Source organism: Nycticebus coucang, chromosome 10, assembly GCF_027406575.1.
Source record: "Nycticebus coucang isolate mNycCou1 chromosome 10, mNycCou1.pri, whole genome shotgun sequence".
Taxonomy (NCBI): Eukaryota; Metazoa; Chordata; class Mammalia; order Primates; family Lorisidae; genus Nycticebus; species Nycticebus coucang.
Window position 1 is genome coordinate 16,283,321 of NC_069789.1, and position 24,385 is coordinate 16,307,705.

Here is a 24,385-nt window from a genome sequence, read left to right on the forward strand (position 1 = left end):
CAAGAATGCGTAAATCTTGCCTGCTGTGTTGGTGTTTGCTTGCTTATTCCTAGTAGATGGCAGAAGTAGCATGGCCTTCTGTGATCTTCCTAGCACAGGGAACCTGATGTGGCTGACAGTAGGGCCCCAGTAAATTCGTGTTGACTGAATAACTATCATCTGTACAGCATATAGCGGGAACAAAGGAGAAGAATCATATTCATTTTCCAGGAAAGAAGGAAAGGAAGGGAAGGAGTCAGAGAAGAGGTGATGTTTGAGCTAAGACTTAAAAGATAGAAGGAATTTCTTGGGTACAGAGGTGACAGATGAGTGTTTTAGACCGAGGGGATGTGCAAATGCCCTGAGCTTGGGAGGGTTGCTGTGTGGGGGGAAGTATTCCGTAGCTGTGGCTTCTAGAGTGTGGAACGTGAGGGGGCACAGCAAGGAGATGATGCTAAGACAGTAAGGTGGGAAAATGATCAGTATCTTCTGCAGAGGCAGTTAGAGATTACGGAGTTGTGGGTTGCTACTCTTTCGTAGGTCCTGAAATCAATTTGTAAGTCAAGATTAGTACTTTTCAAAAAATGAAATATATTGGACTAGAAAATACCAGATTACATTGCATATAGTAAGGCTAGGTATAACTGAAACTTTTTTTCTTGTAAGTGTATATATCTTGTGTACACGTGTGTGTACTGGGTTGCCATGCAAAGCATATTTCAGTGGCTGGTTTGCAATAAAAAGAAAGTTCTAATGTCATTGAGTAAGGTGTTGGGGAGACATTGAATAATTTAAGTCCAGGAGAGTGACATGATGAGACTCCAGGGTTAAAAAGGCAATTTTTGGTGTGTGTCTAGAACATAGATGGGAAGAAAGAGGGGACAGGTAAGGTGATCACAGTAGCCTAGATGTGAAAAGAAGGCTTAAAGCAGGGCAGTGACTGACGGAGCAGGCGGGATGGCACATCTGCCCTGGAGGTGAGATGGCCAGGATTCCATGAGGGGGGTCTAGCGAGGGAGAGGAGGAGGACACCCAGATGCCAGCCCGTCAATAGAATAACTAGTATTTATTTACACTTTTTTCTTATTCATCTCTTGATAATCTGGATTTTTTTCATAGTTAGTAGGAAAGCTGCTTGGATAATATATTTTGAAGGGTAACAAATCTGAGCATAGATTTGTAATTCTTGGCAATGTCATCTCAGAGAATAAGCTTGGTGGGTTCCTGTGTCTAGCCCCAGCTTGGCCAAGGTTCTGTTCTAGCCTGTCGTCTGCTCCGTCTTTTGGATTTTTGCTACATAAGCACGTGAAGGTGGCTCCCTTTACTTCCTCAGGAGGTATCCTCCTTCCCTGCTGGCTTCTCCCTCCAGAAAGGATGTTGAAATGTTTAAGGAGGCTGACTCTGGGCAGCTTTGTACTCTCCTTTGTTTCTGAATTTCATATAGTGAAGCATATATGACTTAAAACTTTTTCTGATTACAAATGAACACACATTTCTTTTAAACAATTAAAAGGAATACAACAGCATATTAAGTGCAATGGGAATATGTCAAGTAATCTGCCTCCCAAGCATAGTATTTGGAGGGCTTTTTTTTTCTGTGCACATAATGGCCCAAATGATCACATTTAGGTATTGTTTGTAATGTGTGACAACTGTTCCATTCTCTGTAAGTCTGTGTATAACTTGCACTTTTCCCCCCTTAGCAAATAGCATGAGCAACCTTTATGCCAGTTACACATAAGTTAAATCATAAACCTGGAACTATGTAGGGGTCAGGTCAGAACTTAAACAAGCAAAGCAAGCTGGTGTAACCTGCTGGCGCCGACCAAGCCCTGCGGTGAGTGGGGAAGGCACACGCCTCATCTCTAGAGGCCACCAGTACTTATATCTAGTTACTTATGGATCTGTTTATTTATTTATTTTTTATTAAATCATAGCTGTGTACATTAATGCGATCATGGGGCACCATACATTGGTTTTATAGACCGTTTGACACATTTTCATCACACTGGTTAACATAGCCCTCCTGGAATTTTCTTAGTTATTCTGTTAAGACATTTACATTCTACATTTACTAAGTTTCACATATACCCTTGTAATATGCACTGCAGGTGTAATCCCACCAATCACCTTCCCTTCACCCACCTCCCCCCTCCCTTTCCCCCTTCCCCATATTCTTAGTTATAACTGGGTTATAGCTTTCATGTGAAAGCCATAAATTAATTTCATAGTAGGGCTGAGTACATTGGATACTTTTTCTTCCATTCTTGAGATACTTTACTAAGAAGAATATGTTCCAACTCCATCCATGTTAACATGAAAGAGGTAAAGTCTCCGTCTTTCTTTAAGGCTGCATAATATTCCATGGTGTACATATACCACAATTTATTAATCCATTCGTGGATCGATAGGCACTTGGGCTTTTTCCAACACTTAGCAATAATGAATTGGGCTGCAATAAACATTCTGTTAAATATAACAAAATATCTTTGTTATAATGTGATTTTTGGTCTTCTGGGTATATACCTAGTAGAGGAATTATAGGACTGAATGGTAGATCTATTTTTAGATCTCTAAGTGTTCTCCAAACATCTTTCCAAAAGGAATGTAGTAATTTGCATTCCCACCAGCAGTGTAGAAGTGTTCCCCTTTCTCCACATCCACGCCAACATCTCTGGTCTTGGATTTTGTGATATGGGCTAAACTTAGTGGAGGTAGATGGTATCTCAAAGTAGTTTTGATTTGCATTTCTCTGATGATTAAAAATGATGAGCATTTTTTCATGTCTGTAGGCCGTCCGCCTGTCTTCTTCAGAGAAGTTTCTCTTCAAGTCCCTTGCCTAGCCTGCGATGTGATCACTTGTTCTTTTCTTGCTTATACGTTTAAGTTCTCTGTGGATTCTGGTTATTAAACCTTTGTCAGAGACATAACCTGCAAATATCTTCTCCTATTCTGAGGGCTGTTTGCTTCCTTTACTTATTGTGTTCTTGGCTGTGCAGAAGCTTTTTAGTTTGATTAGATCCCAGTAGTGTATTTTTGAAGCTGCTTCAATTGCCAGGAGGGGTCCTCCTCATAAAATACTTGCCAGACCGATTTCTTCAAGGGTTTTCCCTGCACTCTCTTCTACTATTTTTATATCGTGTCTTAAGTTTAAATCTTTAATCCAATGAGAGTCTGTCTTAGTGGTGAAAGGTGTGGGTCCAGTTTCAGTCTTCGGCAGGTTGCCAGCCAGTTCACCCAGCACCATTTGTTAAATAGGGAATCTTTTCCCCACTGAATGTTTTTAATTGGCTTGTCAAAGATCAAATAACAGTAAGTAGCTGGATTCATCTCTTGGTTCTCTGTTCTGTTCCAGACATCTATCTCTCAGTTTTTGTGCCAGTACCATACTGTTTTGATCACTATCGATTTATAGTATAGTCTGAGGTCTGGTAGCATGATTCCTCCTGCTTTGTTTTCATTTCTGAATAATGTCTTGCCTTTTCAAGGTTTTTTCTGATTCCATATAAAACGAAGTATTATTTTTTCAAGATCTTTAAAGTATGACAGTGGAGTTTTAATAGGCATTGCATTACAATATACAATTGTAATTGTATATTGCTTTGGGTAGTATGGACATTTTAACAATGTTGATTCTTCCCAGCCATGAGCATGGTATGTTTTTCCATTTGTTAACATTATCAGCTATTTCTTTTCTTAGAGTTTCATAGTTCTCTTTATAGAGATCTTTCACATCCTTTGTTAGATAAACTCCCAAATGTTTCATCTTCGTTGACACTACTGTGAATGGAATAGAGTCCTTGACTGTTTTTTCAGCTTGACTACTGTTAGTATATATAAAGGCTACCGATTTATGAATGTTGATTTTGTAACCTGAGACGCTGCTGTATTCCTTGATCACTTCTAAGAGTTTTGTAGTAGAATCCCTGGTGTTTTCCAGATATACAGTGATATCATCTGCGAAGAGCGACAGTTTGATCTCTTCTGACCCTATATGGATACCCTTGATCGCCTTTTCTTCCCTAATTGCAATGGCTAAAACTTCCATTACAATATTAAAGAGCAGTGGAGACAATGGGCAGCCTTGTCTGGTTCCTGATCTGAGTGGAAATGATTTCAATTTAACTCCATTCAATATGATATTGGCTGTGGGTTTGCTGTAGATGGCCTCTATTAGTTTACAAAATGTCCCTTCCGTACCAATTTTCTTAAGTGTTCTGATCATGAAGGGATGCTGCATATTATCAAAAGCTTTTTCTGCATCCATTGAGAGAATCATATGGTCTTTGGTTTTTAATTTGTTTATGTGCTGAATTATACTTATGGATGTACATATATTGAACCAGCCTTGAGACCCTGGGATAAAACCGACTTGGTCATGATGTATAATTTGTTTGATGTGTTGCTGGATTCTGTTTGTTAGGAGCTTGTTGAATATTTTTGGATCTATATTCATTAGTGATATTGGTCTGTAATTTTCTTTTCTTGTTGAGTCTTTTCCTGGTTTGGGGATCAGGGTGATGTTTGCTTCATAGAACGTGTTGAGTAGTTTTCCTTCTTTTTCTACATTTTGGAACAGGTTGAGTAATATAGGTACTAATTCCTCTTTAAAGGTTTGGTAGAATTCTGATGTGAAGCCATCTGGTCCTGGGCTTTTCTTTTTAGGGAGATTTTGTATAGTTGATGCTATTTCAGAACTTGATATAGGCCCGTTCATCATTTCCACTTGATCTGGCTAAGTCTTGGAAGGTGACGTGCTTCCAAGTATCCGTCAATTTCCTTCAGATTTTCATATTTCTGAGAATCAAGTTTCTTGTAATATTCATTAAGGATTTTTTTGAATTTCTGAGGAATCTGTTGTTATTTCGTCTTTGTCGTCTGATTGATGAGATTAGAAATTTTACTTTTTTTTTCTGGTTAGGTTAGCCAAAGGTTTATCTATTTTATTGACCTTTTCAAAAAACCAACTTTTTGATTTATTGATCTGTTGTATAATTCTTTTGTTTTCAATTTCATTGAATTCTGCTCTAATTTTGGTTATTTCTTTTCTTCTACTGGGTTTGGGGTTGGAATGTTCTTCCTTTTCCAGTTGCTTGAGATGTCTCATTAAGTTGTTAACTTCCTCTCTTTCAGTTCTCCTGAGGAAGTCTTGCAGTGCTATAAATTTCCCTCTTAGGACTGCCTTTTCGGTATCCTAGAGGTTCCGATAATTCGTGCCTTCATTGTCGTTTTGTTCCAAAAATTTAGCAATTTTTCATAATCTCATCTCTGACCCAGCTATCATTCAGCATAAGGTTATTTTACTTCCATGTTTTTGTATGAGTATGCAGATTCCTGTTGTTACCGAGTTCAACTTTTATTTCATGGTGGTCTGAGAAGATGGAAGGAATAATTTTTCTTCCTTTAAATTTACTGAGGTTAGACTTGTGACCTAAGATGTGATTGATGTTGGAGTATGTTCCTTGGGCTGACGTGAAGTATGTGTATTCAGTTTTGTTGGGATGAAATGTTTTGTAGATGTCTGTTAAATCCAAATGTTGGATGGTTAGGTTTAAATCTAAAATGTCTTTTCTTAGCTTCTTATTGGAAGATCGATACAACACTGCCAAAGGAGTGTTGAAATCTCCGACTATTATGGAGCTGGAGGAAATCAATTTGCTCATGTCTGTTAAGAGTTTGTCTTATAAATTGAGGTGTATTCTGGTTGGGTGCATAGGTATTAATAATTGAAATTTCATCATATTGAGTATTACCCTTAACAAATATGAAGTGACCATTCTTACCCTTCCTTAGTTTTGTTGGTTTAAAGCCTATTGTATCTGCAAATAGAATTAGAACACCTGCTTTTTTCTGATTACCATTTGCCTGAAATACGGCTAACCATCCTTTCACCCTGAGTCTATATTTTTCTTTTAAGGTATGATGGGTTTCAAGTTTTTCAAAAGTCCAGTGGACATTTTTAATCCTTTCACCACTGTGGAAATTGGAGTTTGATCAAAAGTTTCTGAGTGAGTTTACTTTTGTGGTAGAGGATTGGGGTTTGTCTGAGAATATCCTGAAGAGCTGGTTTGGTTATGACAAATTTCTTCACCATATGAATGTTATTAAAGTATTTAATTTCTCCATCATAAATGAAACTCAGTTTAGCTGTATACAGGATCTGGGGTTGAAAGTTATTTTGCTTTAGGAGATTAAAAGTCGATGACTAGCCTCTTCTGGCCTGAAAAGTTTCAGCAGAGAGATCTGTAGTCATTCTAATATTCTTCCCTTTGTAGCTAATGGATTTCTTACATGTGGCTGCTTTCAGAATTTTCTCCTTCATATTAACTTTAGTGAAGTTAATTATGATATGCCTGGGGTATGTCTTATTCGGATAGAGTCGTGCTGTGGTTCTGAAAGTGTCTGCTATCTGAATTTCAGAATCTCTTGGCATGTGTGGAAAATTCTCTTTCATAATTTCATGGAGAAGGGCCTCTGTGCCTTGCGTTGCCACTTCAACACTTTCAGGGATTCCTATGAGGCAGATACTAGCCTTCTTTGCATTATCCCAGAGCTCTCTGAGAGAATGATCCGTTTTTGCTCTCCATTTCTCTTCTTCTTTGAGAGTTTGGGAGCATTCAAAGGCTCTGTCTTCAGTGTCAGAAATCCTTTCTTCTGCTTGCTCCACTCTGTTACTGAGGGATTCTAGTGTATTTTTCAGATCTTTGAGGGCTGTAAATTCAGGCTTCACCACATCAAAATCTTTGGTGGTTTTGTCTTTAAATTCTTGAGATAACTTTTAAATTTCTCCTCAAATTTCTAATTCTGACTTTTGAATTACTCCTCAAATTTGTAATTCCAAATTTTCCTCCATTCTATTAATCTTGTTTGCTATCCAAATTCTGAATTTGATTTCAGACATCTCGGCCAGCTGTTTATGAATGGGGTCTTTAGTTACATCTGCCATATCTTTCCTTGGGTGAGTTGATCTCTTCTGGTTATTCATGTTACCAGTGTTTTCCCGCTGGTTCCGCCACATGATTGTTTTATACTGTTTGATTTTTCCCCTGGAGCTTTGTCGAGGACCCATAGAGTGGAATGGCCTGAGAAACTGGGGACCTGTTTAGTGTGCTGGGGCTAAATGGTTCTGTCTTGTTTTCAGCTGGTCTCTGTTGGACCCTAGTGAAACAGTTACTCTGGGTTGAAGTCTCTGCTGTGGAGAAATTAAGTCAACCCGCTTCCCACAGGCAACAATTGGAAAAGGAAAATCAAACCTTTCTACAGCCACACACCCAGAGCACCACGTGAATAGTCCTCGTGCGATTGACTCAGTTCCAAAGGTCCAAATAAATTGTCTCAGTCAGCACCTGTCTCAGGTGGGAGAGTTTAAAAGGTCTCTGGCAACTGGATCGCAGGGGTCTTGTGACTACTCAGATATGGCTTGCTCCAGTGCTCCGTGGAGTCAGGAGGAGCCACCCAGCAAATAGATCAGTCTGGGAAGGTTGATGCCTCCTTCCCCATCTTGCACCTCTGTCACACCCAGTCACTGATATTCCCCGCAGGGCTGTGACCCAGTTGCCTGTAGTGAACAGATACTCCAGGGGTTTGCACCTTCCTGAATCACAAGGAAACTTATTTCTGCTCAGCCAGGCTGCTGCGCTCTGCCTCTGTCTAGCAGGGGGAGGTAAGGCCTGACAACCTCGGGCGCTTGATGGAGGCTGGGGGGGTGTTCACTCAGTTCCAGCCCCACCCCTGATTGATGTTACTGACAGAACAGAACAGAACAACTTTGCAGGAATTTGTTTTTGTCTTTGCTAAATTCCCCTGCAGAAGAGAAGCTGTTTTGAGTTCCCAGAGCCTGGGTTTCAGGCCCTGTCTTTGTTCCTGCAGTTTTGTATCCAGTTAGCTTTCAGTTCTAGCCTCCTGTCTTCCTTTGTCTATAGGCTGACGATCCCCTGCGGGCCAGGTGCGTCTTAGGCTCAGTAAAGCATTCCTCTGGGTCTGCCCCACCTGCAAACTTCCTGGCTCTGCGTGTGCGTTTCTATTCCTCGCACTCCACCCAGGCCTGTACCGCCTGAGGCAAACCCATTACTCACAGCGCCTGCGTTTCCGTCCCAGATCTGTTCCGTGGTGGTTTCCACCTGAGTAGATGCCCAGCCTCCTCTTGCTGCCCAGGGAGACAGGGGGTGTGGTTTCTAAATATCCAGGAGTGTGCCTTATTATTGCCAAAAGATGGCTGCTGCTCTGCGCCTCGGGGCACCGCTGCTCCGGTGTGATTCCCTCTCAGGCAACCATCCTCTCCTCACTCCCGTTCCGCAGAGTCAGCACTGACCAGCTGCAGTTTAGGCCCTGTCCACAGCCCTCAAGAAATTACCCAAGAATCTGGAGTCCTGGGGAACAGGCCTCCAGACCTCAGAGTGAGAGTGGAAGGCAGTGCTGGGAGCTCAGAGTTGGAGGTAGAGAATATGTACAGTTTTATACAGTTTTATGCCTGGCATATGAATGCCATGGCACCCTAGTAGGGGAGGTAGGTCCGGGTTTTAGATGGTCTCTCCCGTGGAGTGTATTGGGAGGCCCTTTGAAGTCTGTTCGTTTGTTTGTGGGGCACTCCAAGCCGTTCTCATTGGGGAGAGGGTCTCCTGTCCTTTTGGTGATGGATTTTGTCCCTTTTGTTTGTATTTTTGGGGATTCCAGCTCGCCTCAGTGGGGTTGATGTGCATTCTTCAACCTTCTCTCTTGGTGCAACTCTAATCCACCAGGTTACTTGCTAAATTTCTGTCCTTTAACTCTCCTTCTGGACGGGATTCTCTGTGAAAAGCTGGCTTCGGTCAGCCATCTCGTCTCTGCCCCTGGAGCTGTTTATTTATTGCCAGGTGAGATTGCCAAAATGTGGGCATGTCTTTGTTAGATTTTTTTTTTTAACTTAGAATACAGGGAACTAGGAATTTGTTGGATCTCTTGTTGTTTCAAGAGAAGCTAGAACCTTGAAACTGTTTACTTTGATTTTGTAGCTTTTTATAATCATGTCAGGCAGTCAGTTACCTGGGCTGCTGTGGGGGTGTGTCACTTTGCTGCTGGATATAAATGTACCTCCTCCTCAAGTAGCCTTTTAAAAAATATTTTAACATGTGGTGTCTTCTTCATTTTTTCCATCTCCTCCTCATTGAAGTTGATGTGCTGTTTTTCTATAGTACTGGCATGTACCATTGCAGATTTGAAACTGAACAGGAGATTCGTCTATCAGAAACTTAGTCTGGCTCACTGCTGTTAAATTCCTCAGCCAGTACCAAGGCTTCCTCTCAGGACCTTAGAGCCATAATTGGCTGTTGTTCCTTTTTCTTAAATGTATAGCAAAGGAGTCAGAAAGGAAGTAAAAATTGTTGAGGCTAAATTTAGACCAGCGGTATTTCATTCACTTCCCAAATGGGACAGTTCATGTCCCAAACCTTTGTGTAAGGCCTCAGTGACTAGGACAGCAGATGCCTCATCCTTGGGCCTGGTAGGTGTTTCATCTAGCCCTGCAGGCTTATGGGGTCGAGTGGGGAGCAGGTTCTAGTATACAGGGTTGGATTAATCTCCTGTGGATTTGGACCAGGCTCATTTCTCCTTACAATGAGGGCATTGAGGGGTTCCTTCCTTTTCAGATTATTTCATAGATATGTGATAGTAAGAGGCATTATCCAACCCTTTATCACATCTCTTTACACCTTTAAGCCTCCTTTTTCTCCTTTGTAAGAGCTGAGTGCGGATGCTGCTAATCAGAGAGTTGTTGAGAGGTTCACATTTTGAATCAGATAACAGTGAAAGAAATTAGCCCAGTGCCCAGTAAGATGGTTCCCTTTCCCTCTCATTATGATGATTTTTTCAATGCAAAACTCTTATCACATGTCATTCAAATGAGCTTTTATTTAGGTTGGAAACTGCGGGGAGTGATTGTAGCATAAAGAAGTAGAGCTGTCACTGTGGCATTAACATGTTTTAGCAGAAACTGATTTTTTTTTGTTTGTTTATTTATAGTTTTTGACGTGTTTTTGTTTTGGTCTGACTAGGAGGAGCCTGATCTGGTTAGTGCAATTTATGGCCGAGGGATAGCCTATGGAAAGAAGGGACTACATGTGAGTATGTAATAGTTACAATTGCCGTAGCGCCTGCACAACCCAACCCGGAACAGGGTTCCTCTGGAACCACTTATTCTCACTGAAGGCTCACTCCAGTTCACAGATAAGAAAAGGGCAGTGTTCTAAGATGCAATGGCTAGTAAGTGGTGGACTGGGGATTTCCACCCAGGTCTTCTGAAGTCAGTGTTGATGAACTGGACATAGATCAAGAAAAGCCTAAGATCTGACTGTGTTCCTAGGAAGTGGTCAGTGATCAAAGCAGAGAGGGCATCAATATGTGGTAGGGCTTAGAATTGGTGTTTCTTTCACAATTGTTAAGAGTTGAATGAAACCAAAGTTTTGGAGGGTTTTAGTGTGTAAACTTTACTTTTATTTGTTATATTTTATACATAATGTAGTTGTACTATCTATGTAGGTGCAATCAAATTATTCTCCTAATTTCTCTGGGGAAGGCAAGAGGAAGATTATGGTAAAAGGCCCCACATTATGAAATTGGAGACTTTCCTGACATTATATAGTAAATCATGAAATGTTTTCCAAATTTTTAGTCTAGAACATCATACACAAACTTTTTCTATTATCTCATTGTATAATAGTCATGTGAAATTGTGCTTCGAGAGAGAAATATCATTTATGTAACTTTTTCATTTAAAACATTAAAATCATATAAAAATTTTATTAGCTTATTAAAATTTTAATTGAAATTGATTAAAATATTAAGATTAAAGATATTACACTAACCTAGTACTGACCTATTGGAAAAATTGTATAAGTTTTTGTATACTTCTGAGACAGAGCTGAGAATGAAATCAAATGGACGTGTTTAGGAAGGAAACAATACTACAGTACTTAACAGCATCAATGTTGTGCTAGTCAAGTTCAGAGAAAAGTTGTGCTAGTCAAGTTGTGCTAGTCAAGTTCAGAGAAAAGCTGCAGCTAGTCAAGTTGTTCCTTTTTGTGCTAGTTGTGCTAGTCAAGTTCAGAGAAAAGCTGCAGCTTTCACGTCATCATCTTTTAAAATTATATATCAACTTGAAATTTTCTTGTATCATTAATAAAAAGTTACATGTGGCGGCACCTGTGGCTCAGTCGGTAGGGCGCTGAGGGTGGTGGGTTCAAACCCGGCCCCGGCTGAACTGCAAACCAAAAAATAGCTGGGCGTTGTGGCGGGCGCCTGTAGTCCCAGCTACTCGGGAGGCTGAGGCAAGAGAATCGCTTCAGCCCAGGAGTTGGGGGTTGCTGTGAGCTGTGTGATGCCATGGCACTCTACTGAGGGCAATAAAGTGAGACTCTGTCTCTACCAAAAAAAAAAAAAAAGTTACATGTGCACTTTTAATGTAGAAGTAACATGAAAATGTTAAAGAGAACATTAACCTAGACTTCATAGATGTAGGTGTCTAGGCTTATGGCCTTGGCCTGACAGTGACGTGCCCATTTCTGTCCCCCACTGCCACTGGTCAGTGTCCTTTCATGTGCTGGTGTCCACTCACTCATCCTTGACATTCGTTGATTGAATATTTAAATAGATTAAATTTGAGTAACCTCCTGCATCTGTGCAACTTGTGACAGGGAGTCCAGGGCCAGTATGCTATTGATGGGTAGGTAGACTTGAGTCAGTTAAATGATCATGGTTTCCTGACTGATTTAACTTGACACATACCTTACACTGAAAGCAAGTCCATATTTATTTCTAAATAATTGGTTATATCACTACTAAATTATCAGTTTTTTCAGAAAATCTTTTCAACCTGGTTTTGAGTAACAGCGTGTCTCATACTAAGCTGATGCCTTTTCAAGGACATTAAGAATGCTGAGCTTGCTCTGTTCGAACTGAGCCGAGTAATTACCTTGGAACCAGATCGTCCAGAGGTATTTGAGCAGCGAGCAGAAGTGAGTGTGGTTTTCTTTTTCCCTCTGTTGTTACTGGATTAGTTCAATCTCAGATTTTTTTCTATTATTTTATTGTACATTTTAATGCTCCCTTATGCTCCTTGTGTTTTCCCTGCATAGATACTTAATGCCTTTAAGCATGTTTGAAATTACTAGAAAACTATGGACAAATAACTCCTGATCTAACATATAAGAATAATATTTAGCATTAAAATATGCAGTTATGACACATACTACTGCTATCGATATGCACTGAAAAATATATCACACATGATTGTATATGTGACATACCTTAGTAAGATTTAATGTAATAAATTGGTAGCTTTCTTGGAAGCTTTCTTTCTAGTGTATGTGTGTGTGTGTGTGTGTGTGTGTATACGCACTTACATATAATTCTTATAAGATAAACCTATCTACATAGACCAGGAAAGGATGATTATAAGAAGGCTTTAAAGCAGTGGTTCTCAGGACCCACAGGAACTGTATTAAAGGGTCATGACCTTAGGAAGGTTGAGAACCACTGCTTTAAAGGAACTTGGGACTTGAGGTAGAGACAGATAATGTGAAGATGCCACCTGACCCTCGGAGGAGGTTCCTCTGCCAGAGAAGCAGGTGGGAGTGTTGTTGAGACGATCAGAGGAGGTGAGGCAAGAGCTGGTCAAGTGCTGTGATGTGGGGGACACAGTGGAGTAGAGTGTTCAAAGCAAAGAAAAGCGTATTTGCAAAGGCACTCCTTTTAATGGTTTTATGTGCAATGTATTTGTTTTATTGTTTTCTTAAAATAATAAACTATCCAGGTTTGGTGTTTATTAAAATACTCAAACTGAATAAAATTTAATTTTTCATGATCTGATATGGCATGATTTCATAGTTGAACTAAAGAAAAAAGTCACTTTTGTGAGAGAAAACTTTACGAAAGTGTAAAGTATTTAGTAATTTAAAAACCATATTGGCAATGTTGTTGTTTCAAAATTACAGCATCTTATAGTTTAGTCTCTTAAAGTGAATTTTATGTTTTGTTGGGGATTTGGCTTGTAAATAAAATCTTCCTCAATTAATGATGTAATTCATCTTATCTATTTTGAATTACAATCCCAAGGGCTAAGTGACTTCGGTTTGCTCATCCTCACATCAGGCTCTTGCTGGTGTTTAGTAGTTGGTGTTGAATTTGGTGAGCTGCTCCTGGGAGAGGGTACTGATGCTTTTTCCCTTAATTACTCTGTTATTACTTTAAAATATGATAAATCATGAATTTAAGTGTGCTGAGATTTTTTTAACAGATTTTTTAAATTTGCATATCTAATAAAAAGCTAATGGTTTATCCCAAAAAGGTATTGGTAATTCAAAAAACAATTCTCAGTTATTTTAAAAATATATAGTAATATTCTCCTTTTCTGGTATTATTGGGCAATAATGTTACTTCATAGTGACTTTTCCAGCTAAATTACAACATATTATTTACATATGTTAAAAGTTATGAGAACTATTTTACTTTTCTTTCTTTCTGAAGTAGTCTGCATTTAATGAGCATAATTTAACCCTTTTTAGTAACTCTTTATCATGCATATTATTGTGCTAAGGTATGATAACTCAATTATGCATCCAGTGGATAATAAACTCGAGATTTTTTTCCTTCCAAAATATAACCCTCGCCCACAGTGCTCTTTGGATTCTTAGGCTTATGTTTCATTTCTTTCCTCTTTCTGAGATGTCATTCTTCCTACTGGGATGGGCCTGTCTGAATCTTTTCTTGCTGGTTTTAAACTCCTGCAGAATAGGAAATCAGTTTGTAAAACTTATGGAAATAACCTGTATAATAAGAACAAAATAAACCCTAACTTTAGGACATTTGTTCAGGATAAAGTGGGCTTAATTGCATGAATACTCAAACCTATTTTGGGTTTTCTTGTGTTGTTTTGGTTTACTTTCACATTCTGATCTGTCTTCTGCATTGTCCTACTGCCTGAACACACTGATCGCTGGCTCAAAAGAGCTGTTCTAAATAGGCTTGCATAAATGTTTCCTCCTACTTTGCAGATCATAACTGATTAGCTGAGAAATGTTAACATAAAAGGGCTCTCAGAGCACCTGAAATCTTAGACACTGTCATTCAGCTCTTCTGACCATGAAGGATTCAAAATGTGTTCAGGGATGTATCTTTTTTTTTTTTTTTTTCTTTTTTCTGAGACAGAGTCCCACTCTTTCACCTTGGCTGGAATACAACAGTGTCATCATAGCCAGACTGGGCTCAAGTAATTTCCCTGTCTCAGCCTCCTGAGTTTGGGACTATAGGTGCCTGCCATCATACTCGGCTAATTTTTTCTATTAATTTGTCTCCTTTAATGGTTCAAAGTTATCATTCTGATTAATTTTGACATCATTATGCCAAATTTTGATTTGAAAGATAAATGAATAGGTCAAGAAAAAAATGACATTTCCAGAAGAGCTATACCTTTCATAATCTAGAATGTGAAATAGTGGCAGGAAGCTGCTGAAGGTCCAGTTGGCCAGCCTCCCCCTTGACTGGACAGAGGACTTAAATAGCACCTCACTCATTGACTTTGAGCCCTATTTCATGATACATGGGTAAGGCATTGCAGCCTGCTGGGAGAATAATTTTATGAGTGGAGTGTGGTGAAGTGGAACTGGAAAGTCAAAAACATTGGTAGTTTTTGACTACCAATGAAATTTGGTAACTTTGAAACTTTTCCTGATGACACGTTTTGGATCCTAGATTCTATCCCCTCTGGGTCGCATTAACGAAGCAGTGAATGATCTCACTAAAGCTATTCAACTTCAGCCTTCAGCTCGGCTGTACAGACACCGAGGGACCCTGTACTTCATATCAGAGGTGAGGCATCTTCATGTTGAAACATTTCCTTTCGTGACAACAAAGATTTCACTTTCCTCTTGACCTCAAAATGCTGCTGTTTAATAGATTTTTGGGGGGGCTGCTTAGTAATAAGTCTGTGCTACAAGACAGTTATAAAACGATCTTTTGTAGCTGAAATTAAACCCAGTGGAGAAGTGCCAGAAACATTTTTCTCTGAGCTGTCAGCAGTAACTCATTCTGGACTGGCGTCTTAAAAAAAGAAGAAAAGAGAGAGAAACAGAAGAGAAATTTGTTTCACAGATTGTACGTCAGCTTTTCTTGCAAATGTCAGCATAGGGAAGCAGGTATATGTTATCAATGCCGTTATTAAGCTTAAAGATAGAATTTGAATTTCTTTGGGTATCACAGCCCAAGAATTACAAGCTGAACTAACGTTTAAGGCTGTAGCTTTTCTGTGTAAGTGACCCACATCTCACAAGTTTATCTTTTGTCATAACAATGGAATTCTGATATTTATGATTGCTGCAGTTATCTTTGTGGGTCTATAATACTTTTGATAACAATTTTCTGTTACAAAAGAAAATATATGAAAAAAATCTTAGCATAATACATTTTAAGGTTGATCTCTGGCATAATTATTTTGGAAGCATACAGTATGATAAAACACTAGTGCCAGAAGGTTCTGTGACAGATGATCACTTTAATAGTATTTGAAATAATACCCTGTTTTCCCGAAAATAAGACATCCTCCGAAAATAAGACCTACTTACAGGAAAGATAAGATGTCCCCTGAAAATAAGACCTAGCGCATCTTTGGGAGCACACCTTAAAATAAGACACTGTCTTATTTTCGGGGAAACAGTATTCTTTTATTCTTTTTTGTAGTTGAGGCAAACTACTTAGAGCTTGTGAGTTTTCCTCATGATCAATATCTTAAGAAAACCAACCATTTCAATCAGTATTATAAGTATTCAATGAATGTTTTATGGTTATGAAATTTCCTTTAAAGCCAAAAAAGACACAGGATAAATCGGGTTTTTCTTTTTCTCTATCAATTCAAAGTAGGAAATGTTCAAATATCTAATGAGTACTATTTTATTTTTTTCCCCACTCTCTTTTTTGTAGGACTATGCAACAGCCCATGAAGACTTTCAGCAGTCCTTAGAACTGAACAAAAACCAGCCCATAGCTATGCTGTACAAAGGTCTAACTTTCTTTCACAGAGGACTTCTGAAGGTGAACCTGGTGTGCATGATGGGTGCTGTGTGGTGACTCTGCTTCTCTTTTAGGGGAGGGAGGAGTTTGGTGGGATGATGTTGTAAAATAAGGTCTCAAGTGTCTAACTGGTCTATTTTAGAAAGTAGTTTGAATCAACATATTTATTGAGCCCCTACTATTTGCTAGGCTCTTGGGGAAGGCAAAGGAAGGGAGAGAATAAAAGCTTAGTATAAAGGAGAATACAGTTTACAAAGTTCCCCCCACACACACATATAATTTTTCACATGCTAACTGCACTCAAAAAAGCAATAAAAGCAAAGTGCCTTGGAAACATAAATAAGAAAGATGAATTTGAACTTCAGAGTTAGAGAAAGTTCTGAAGAACAAATGGACTTTGACCCTGACGGCTGAGCAGGAGTAGAGGTAGAGGTGGTAGAGGTGGAGGAAGAAAGGCCCTTGAGGTGTGATGACGAGGGAAGGTGGAAATGCGGCCAGTTCATGGACTGGCACATAGTCAGGTGAGCATTCAGGGGAGGCGAGGCTGGCACGTTGGGTGAGTTCCAGGTCCTCAGTCTAGAGTTCTGTGCTGAGCATTTCGACTTTAATGTGTAGGTCCAGAGGAGCTACATGGTTGAGACCAAATCTGTGATTTAGGAGGTAAATTCTGATAGTGTAGTGCCTGAGGAGAAGAGAGACGGAGAAGCTGTCCAGGCAACGTGGATAGGTTGGAGGGAATGAGACTTGACCAAGCTCCTCAGGAGACCGCAGGAGCAGGTTGGAAGGCACTTCTGAGATTGATAGTATTATAGTTGCTTGAAGAATTGCCTGCCAGTTGGGAAGGGAAAGGGAATCAGGAAAGCTGTCTAACTAATTGAGAGTGTGGGGCAGAATGCTGCCTCCAGCCTGTCCTCCCCTGCCCTGGCACATGTACCGCGTTCCCTGGGTCTCTGTGAGAACCTGCTCTGCAGCAGGCTTGTGCCATGAGCCGGGTGCTGCAGCCCCACCAGAAGCTGCATGGGGTGCCGGCTCTCACCCAGGCCTATTCAGGGCCACCAAGGCTTGGCTCTCAGTAGATGCTGTCTAGAGGACACATCCAGGCCACTTACTGAGGACAGACTGGCCTAAGAAGTGAGTACAGTCAGCTCACACAACTGGGACATAGGTCATTCTGAGAGACCAAGAGTGCCTTCACAGAGTAGGTGGGACAGACCAGAAGGTGGAAAGCTGTGCAGTTTCTGTAGCATAAGGCGAGGAAATGTATCCTGGCAGAAAGCACAGGCATTTTATTATTGAAAATGGCTCAGAGGAGTTTGAGACTCTGATATATGTTATAAATCTTCAGTGTTAAGGATGGTGCCTGTCACATAGTGCTCAATATTAGCGGGATAAAAGAATTTCAAGAGCAGAGCATTGAATTTGGCATTGGGAGATCTTGATTTGAGCCCTCCCTCTGAGCCTTATTGACTGCACCAGGGACAAGTTACCTAGACTCTTAGCTTCTCCTTCCACACCTAAAAGGTAGCAACAGTTCTGCCTGCCTCTTGAAGTGATGTGAGGATTAAATAAAATATGTGAAAAAGTACTTTGTAAGCTGTAAACAGATGATCTTATCTGTGAAAATTTAAGTTGTGTAGATTCTAAAAGAGTAACTCCCATCCCACTAAAAACCAAACCAGAGAGTATTGCAGATTCTTTTCCTTGCGTCTCACGACCTTTTAGCAAGTACACAGAGGATGACCGTCCATTTGTCTCTCTCCTTCCAGCTTTGGCCTGGCAGTCATGGGCTTTGAAAGCAGTTTCTTACAACGTGCTCTGAGCAGCTGCCAAAAGGGCTTTTCCAGTTCATTTTGAATCTGCCCTCAGTTCTTCTCATCTTCTCTTATAGTCACCTTAAATAAAAAATTTCAGAACCATAGCACTCTACTCAGTGTAGATCCCTTAAATATCTCATGTAGCAGAAAAAGATTAGAAGTGTTAAAAAAAAAAGAAAAAAACGACCTATTAGTATCAAGAGGTTAAAAATATTTTTTAAATTAAACAAATGTCACTTTTGACTTTGTTACTATAAAGCCAAGTTTAAGGATGTGGGCAGGGCTCTTTGGGTCATTTAGAAATGAGCATTTTTTAGAAAAGAGTTGTAATAGTGATACTAACTACAAATCGTACAAGGACTAAAATTCAGTTTGGTTTATTCTAGATCTGCACAATGAGAGACTAGAACAAATGCTTTCACTTTCTGAACATTAGAAGCCCCTCGGTGACCAGTGTCCCAAGTTCCTTGGCTCTGTCTCCTTTTCCACTGTGCTCATGAGCACTGCACCAACACATACTGTAGAGGGGTCTCTTTCTTTGCATTTTTATGGATCTGCTGTCTGAGATGCTCAGAGTGGTTTACTCATTGTTTCATTCATCCCAGCAGCACCCCCAGGAGGTATAGAAGGAGCAGAGGGTGCCCCGTTAACAGATTGGAAAACGGAGTCAGTAGTGAAGTGGCTGGATCAATGAATGAACCTAGTCCAGATATTTCTATTTGTCTTGTTCACCGTAAAGTACGTATTAAGTGAACCAGTGAGTCTGAGCCATCTTCATGTCCTAAAGGTGGTATCTCCAAGCCAATAGCAGTGTAGAAATTAAGTACGTGATTACTTATTTACTTTGTGGTACAATACATTAGAAGTATCTTAGGCAATATTATGTTACACATTTCACAATTGTTGAATTCACTGGCTGAATCAGATATTTTGAATTTTCCTAGGGAAATAATAGCAAAACCTTTCCTACTAGATTCCATCTGTTTTATCTGTGTTGTAAGCATGTTTAAAAACTTTAAAAATAGGCGTGTTGTAAGCACCTGTTTTTATCAGCCTTCACTTTGAGAGTTATCTGAGAGTGTTTTCTTAGTTGAAATGAACAGCTCTAGAGTGTTGGTCACACACTTAGTAAGAACTATGGGGTCTGACAGTGGTGTAGATGCATTTGCCAAGCAAATGAGTTCAGAGCTAGTTCATATGCTTAAGAGATTGATTCATTCAAACATAGTTTCTTTGTTCCCAATGGCTTAAAATCTTGATTCTGCTATGTCCCCTCTTTGGCAGAATGAGGTAGAGAGCTGTGCAGTGATTAGACAGGAACCCTGAAACCAAAGACTCTTAAAAGCTGAAGAGAGATCAGACTTTGAAGAACTGTGGCGTCCGAGCATGCTGTAAGTGGAGGGGGCAGCCTCCTGGGCGTCTCCACCAGATGTCCACAAACACTCCAGACTCCACATGCCCCACTGGACACATCGTCCCCCGCCTCACCCTGTCCTCACCTGCAGCTGTCCTCTCTCCTGTCCTTCCTTATGCTAGTTAGCTCTCTTGCTGTCTACCCAGGCTCTTCAGCTTAAAGCTTCCCACCCCTTCTTCTCCCTTGCCTGCATACCCAGACAGCCACCACGTTCTGTCTTAGTTGGCCTTTAAAAAAATCTCCTGAATTTGACCCTTCTTTTCTCTTGTGGAGACACCCTCTCAATGTGAGCTTTCATTATCTCTTTCCTGGACTACTGCAGCAGCCTCCTAATTGAGCTCCCTGTGCCCATTATTTTCCCTCCCTAGTCTGTCTCCTCTGTTCCTGGTAGCTGTAATCATCTCTGAAAAGTCCATTTCTGGGGCCGCATACGTGCTAAAGCCCCCCAGCGCTCACTGCTCAGGTTATGCTCAGACTGCAGAGCTTAGCCCGGGTCCCCTCTGCTCTGGCCCAAGCTGACCACACTAGCCTGGTCCCATCTTCTCCCTCTCCCCCGCCCCACCCACATACCTTGCACTCCTGCCCCGCGGAGCTTTCCTCTCTCTCTGAGTGCTCTGCGTTACACTGCACAACACTGCTTCCCTCTCCATAGTGCCCTCTTTCTTCACCACATTCCTTTTCATTCTCTAAGGCCCAGCTGAGTTGTCACTTCCTCCCTGCAGCCTCTTCTGGTATCCCCAGGCTCAGTTAGTGGTTTCTTTCTCTCTATTCCCAGAGACTTGTGTATATCTCTACCAGAGCTCTTAGTCTGTATCCTAATATCCCGGCTACACAATTGGCTTTCTAACTAGACTGTGCGTCTGGAGAGGACAGAGATAATGACTTGCTCATCTGTGTATCCCCTGTACCTCACACTGTCCCTGGCACATAATAGGCACTCAATACATGTTTGTTAAGTTAAGAATACAGTTGTAAAAATCCTAAAAGATCAAGGCCATGCCATGGCAGGAACCCTAATTAAACGTGGTCTTTAACATTTCTTAAATGTTGAAATATATCCATTCTTACCTTTCTACCAAACAGTAGATATTCAGCAGGAACCTTTTAATGAGTAGGTGGTTGTCCCCATTGCTGTCTTTGAAGAGTTTGAAAGCCAGCCTCTCTTACCCTGCTGTCTGTCCCATGGAAAATCAAGAAAATGAATGACATTTTGAAGAAAATTAGGACTGTGCTACTGCTTTTGCAAAACTATTTTGTATGCCTCTCAAATCATTAAATATTTATTGAGTGCCTACCATGTGCAAGGCAGGGGACATCTTTGGTAGTTTTCTCCTATGAATTATTTAAGCAGATCTGAAATTATCTACAGTCAAGTCTTTTTCATTAAAGCTGCTAGACATCATGATATTAGTACTTTGTAGGGATGAACTTCAGTTAAAATATGTCTTTTCCTTGGGGAAAGTATGAAAGGTCTTCATAATTTTTTATTATAGTAAATAATTAAATCATAGTGAAAAGTACATTTAATATTGGTTTAAGCCTAGGTAGGTCATTCTTAAACAAAATGGTAGATTTTATTTATAGTGTTCACAAAGTGTTAGGTAGTATCCAGGTACACCCTGCATTTCCAAGGGCAGCTTCCCAAAGTATAGGGCCTGCATGGCAGTTCCCAGCTCCTCAGTCACAGACCTGGTATTAGGCTCTGCCCCAAATGCCCTCAGCCTTACAGTTTTTGTTTTATTTTGTTTTTCTTATTTTTTTCCTTGTAGATTATGGGAATCCTTCAGATAACCAATCTGGGGGCCTTTTTCATTGCTCTGTAAACAGTTTTACATTGGGCTTTATCTTTGTCTCTTTTATTGGTTCAATTTCAAATGCTGCCAGTTATGATCATTTTGAACTATTTCTCTCAGCTACTGGGCTTACGTTTGGTCTGGGGAGCCTTTATTAATTAAGAAATGATGTAAATATGAAGGTGTTATCATTAGTTCAAACTCCTAATGAAGTAGATAGGAATGAAGTACATAAAATGGGAAGCTGATTTCCCATTTTAAAAGAAACTTACATCTTCCTTATTTTTCATAATAATGCAGTTGTTTACTACCACATTAAATCCTTCAGATGCATAGTTTATTGCAGTTTTTACTGCAGTTTTGAGTCCTCCTATTTAAAAAAAAATCTATCAGAGATCATATATAATATATATTTAAATTTCTTAGTGATTTAAGTGAAACTCAGTTTTAGCAGTTATGTAAATGAAATAATTTTCTATATACTTTCTACAGGAAGCTATTGAATCCTTCAAAGAAGCCTTGAAGCAGAAAGTTGATTTTATTGATGCATATAAAAGTCTAGGGCAGGCCTATAGGTAAGTAAAATAATAATAGTTAGGGTAGGAGGAAGGGTGAAGCATAGGAAGGCAAGGTAGCCTCACAGAATAGTGGTATTTAAAGAAAAATGTTATTTCTTAACCAAGGGATGGTTATTTTAAATTGCATAGGTGTTTCTACACTTGTTGATGTCTTCTCTGGACTCTAGAAAGAACCATGTGTCAGAGTCTGTCATGATTGATGCAAGTATTATCTATTAGCTTCAGTGCGTGTGTGTGTGTGTGTGTCTAGAAAATGTTAACCTTCAAGGGTTACAGTTTTGAATATTGGCATTATAAACTGCCAGGTTACAGATGCCATTGCTGCTTTTTAGATAGTAATTAAGGTTAGTTTTTATATCACTATGATCTGGTTTGAAGAGTTGTAGAATAAAGGAATAGAAAAGTTATATTGGCAATGTACCCCTGTGAGGAATTAGAAGTTGTGATGAGAATGTGGCTTCCTGACAACTAGAGCTATTCCAGCTTTCAATATGAAAAGGAGGGGTATGGCATGACAGGGGGCTTACGATTCAGGTGTTAGGAGACTTGGTTCTGGGTTCTGGCTTGAACCTACAGGTGTATGTGCTTCTCTGAGCTTCAGGCTTCTCACTAGTAAGGTGCTATAAATGATAGAAAAGGTGGCGTCAGACATCCCTTTTGTTAGGGACTTGCATTAGAAAGGTTTAAATTCAAGAGCTTATTTATCTGATGGGGTAGTTTGAGGAGCCCTCTTGCACTAACATAGAGAATGTGTGTTTGGACTTATTTGGAATTCAAGCAATGATATTTATCCTTCTTATCACACAGAGTTATTGGGAATATGAATGAAAACAGATTTTAAAGTGCCTTTAAAGTCCGGTTTAAATGTAAGCAGGCATTCTATTTTAAAAAATATTCATTATTCATAGAAAATTGATTATAGAAAATTATGAAGTTACTTCTTTATAAAAATCTTAATATAGAAAAAGATGGATTAGTAACAACAGTTTCTATTTTAGAATGATTATAATTTAAACTATACTTTTTTCAGAATTTTAAATTATGTAATGATTTACTAGATTTTAAGTGGAGCAATTTTAGTGACTAAAAAAGCATAGTTTTAAGGCTATGAATTTGATTGAGAATGATAAAACTGTATATAATCTATATTCTTTTTTCCAAAAAGGAAAAATACGTTTTTATCCATATACTAAAATTTATACGTAGCTTTTTAAGGGTTGGAGTTCAACATGAATTGGAGAAAGGGGTTTGAATAAGCCTTTGGAAATTAATAAATTAATTTTCCCCAGAGAATTTGAAGAGCTCTGTGGTTACTTTATAAGCTGGCAAAACTTAGAGAACTAAGAATGTAATCCAGGAAAGGCTGGGCATGAAGGTTATAAAGTGATGAAGTGACAAAGGGCACAGCCATGCTGAGGGGTCTTCCTCCCATGCTAGCCCATGATTCTAGGGGCAGCTCACTCTGTATGTTTACAGTAGTATCTATACCATGTTCATAACTACTGTTAACCACTTAGGGAACTCGGGAATTTCGAAGCAGCCACTGAGAGCTTCCAGAAGGCACTATTGCTCAACCAAAATCACGTACAGACCCTCCAGCTCCGGGGAATGATGCTCTATCACCACGGCAGTTTACAGGAGGCCCTGAAGAATTTTAAGGTGAGCATTTATAAGTGAGAAGCACTGTGACTGGAATTCTTGGATTATTCTTCAGTGAAAGTGAGTGAAATGAATGAAGGAGGAGGACCACGAATAGTGTTTATAACTCAACAAAAAGAAGAAAACAGCTGCCTTATCCTGTAGGACTAACTTACAGAGCATGGATTTGGTCAGATTTAACCTGGAGGGAAGGCTTCTAGTTCTAGATTAAGGATAAAATATTTTCATATAGTTAACAGTCATATATGTGTAGTGTCAAGTAGCTAGAAGGAGGACATTGAATGTCTCCAACACAAAGAAATGAGAAATGTCAAAGATGATGGATGTGCTAATTATAATTACCCTGATCTGACCACCACATGTTGCGTGTATCAAACATCACTGTGTACCTCATGCATATGTATAATTATGGATCAATTAAAAATAAAAATTAAAAAAATGAATAAAGCATTTTGAAGTAGTCCTAAACTCTGTTGATACTGACAACATTTTGTCTCTTACCGTCACAGAGGTGCCTACAGCTGGAGCCATATAATGAGGTCTGCCAGTACATGAAGGGGCTCAGCCATGTGGCAATGGGCCAGTTTTATGAAGGGATAAAAGCACAGACCAAAGTTATGCTAAATGACCCTCTCCCAGGCCAGAAGGCTAGCCCAGAGTATCTTAAAGTGAAGTATCTCCGAGGTAAGTCAGAAAGTCACAGGGTTATCGGATTTTCATACCCAAAGCTGTAGGCGTCATTTTGCTCAACTCTTACTTTCCATATGAGACAGTGGGTTCACAAACAGGCTGGGGACACCTTGTTAGTGGCAGTGTCAGGACACGGTGGAGTCCACATCTTCTAAAGACCAGTCTTATGCTTTTTCTTCCACATTTTACATTTTTTCTTTATAAAGTTAAATTTTTTCTTACTTGAGTCAAAAAAATATATTTTGAACTAAATATGACAGCCATCTGGGATGTTCATGTTTCATCACATCTCATCCAGGGATACAGGAAGGGCAGGAAGGTCACCTCCCATGAGGTTTTTACTGTCAATCCTTCACATCAGAATTCTCAGATATTTTGGAGAAATTAAATTCAGGTGACGAAGAAAGTAAATCTTTCAGTAAT

At 39.7% G+C, this 24,385-nt stretch overlaps 2 protein-coding genes across 16 annotated transcripts in view; one reads left to right on the plus strand and one right to left on the minus strand.

The window, feature by feature from the left end:
* TTC13 (tetratricopeptide repeat domain 13) overlaps positions 1-24,385 on the plus strand; it is a 109,423-nt gene that overhangs the window by 36,937 nt on the left and 48,101 nt on the right. For 7 of the 15 annotated variants that reach the window (XM_053606685.1, XM_053606677.1, XM_053606680.1 and 4 more), the window contains 7 exons: positions 10,008-10,073; positions 11,874-11,966; positions 14,701-14,817; positions 15,925-16,035; positions 21,528-21,610; positions 23,131-23,272; positions 23,782-23,956. In XM_053606685.1, coding sequence (XP_053462660.1) covers positions 10,008-10,073; positions 11,874-11,966; positions 14,701-14,817; positions 15,925-16,035; positions 21,528-21,610; positions 23,131-23,272; positions 23,782-23,956 — 787 coding nt within the window. The remainder of the gene's footprint in view (positions 1-10,007; positions 10,074-11,873; positions 11,967-14,700; positions 14,818-15,924; positions 16,036-21,527; positions 21,611-23,130; positions 23,273-23,781; positions 23,957-24,385) is intronic. The other 8 variants (XM_053606681.1, XM_053606687.1, XM_053606688.1 and 5 more) reach the window with 4 other exon arrangements.
* The window catches only part of CAPN9 (calpain 9), a 274,380-nt gene continuing 255,807 nt past the window's right edge, over positions 5,813-24,385 (minus strand). The window contains exon 18 of the transcript XR_008383157.1: positions 5,813-5,822. The gene's annotated coding sequence lies outside the window, so the exon portion shown is untranslated. The remainder of the gene's footprint in view (positions 5,823-24,385) is intronic.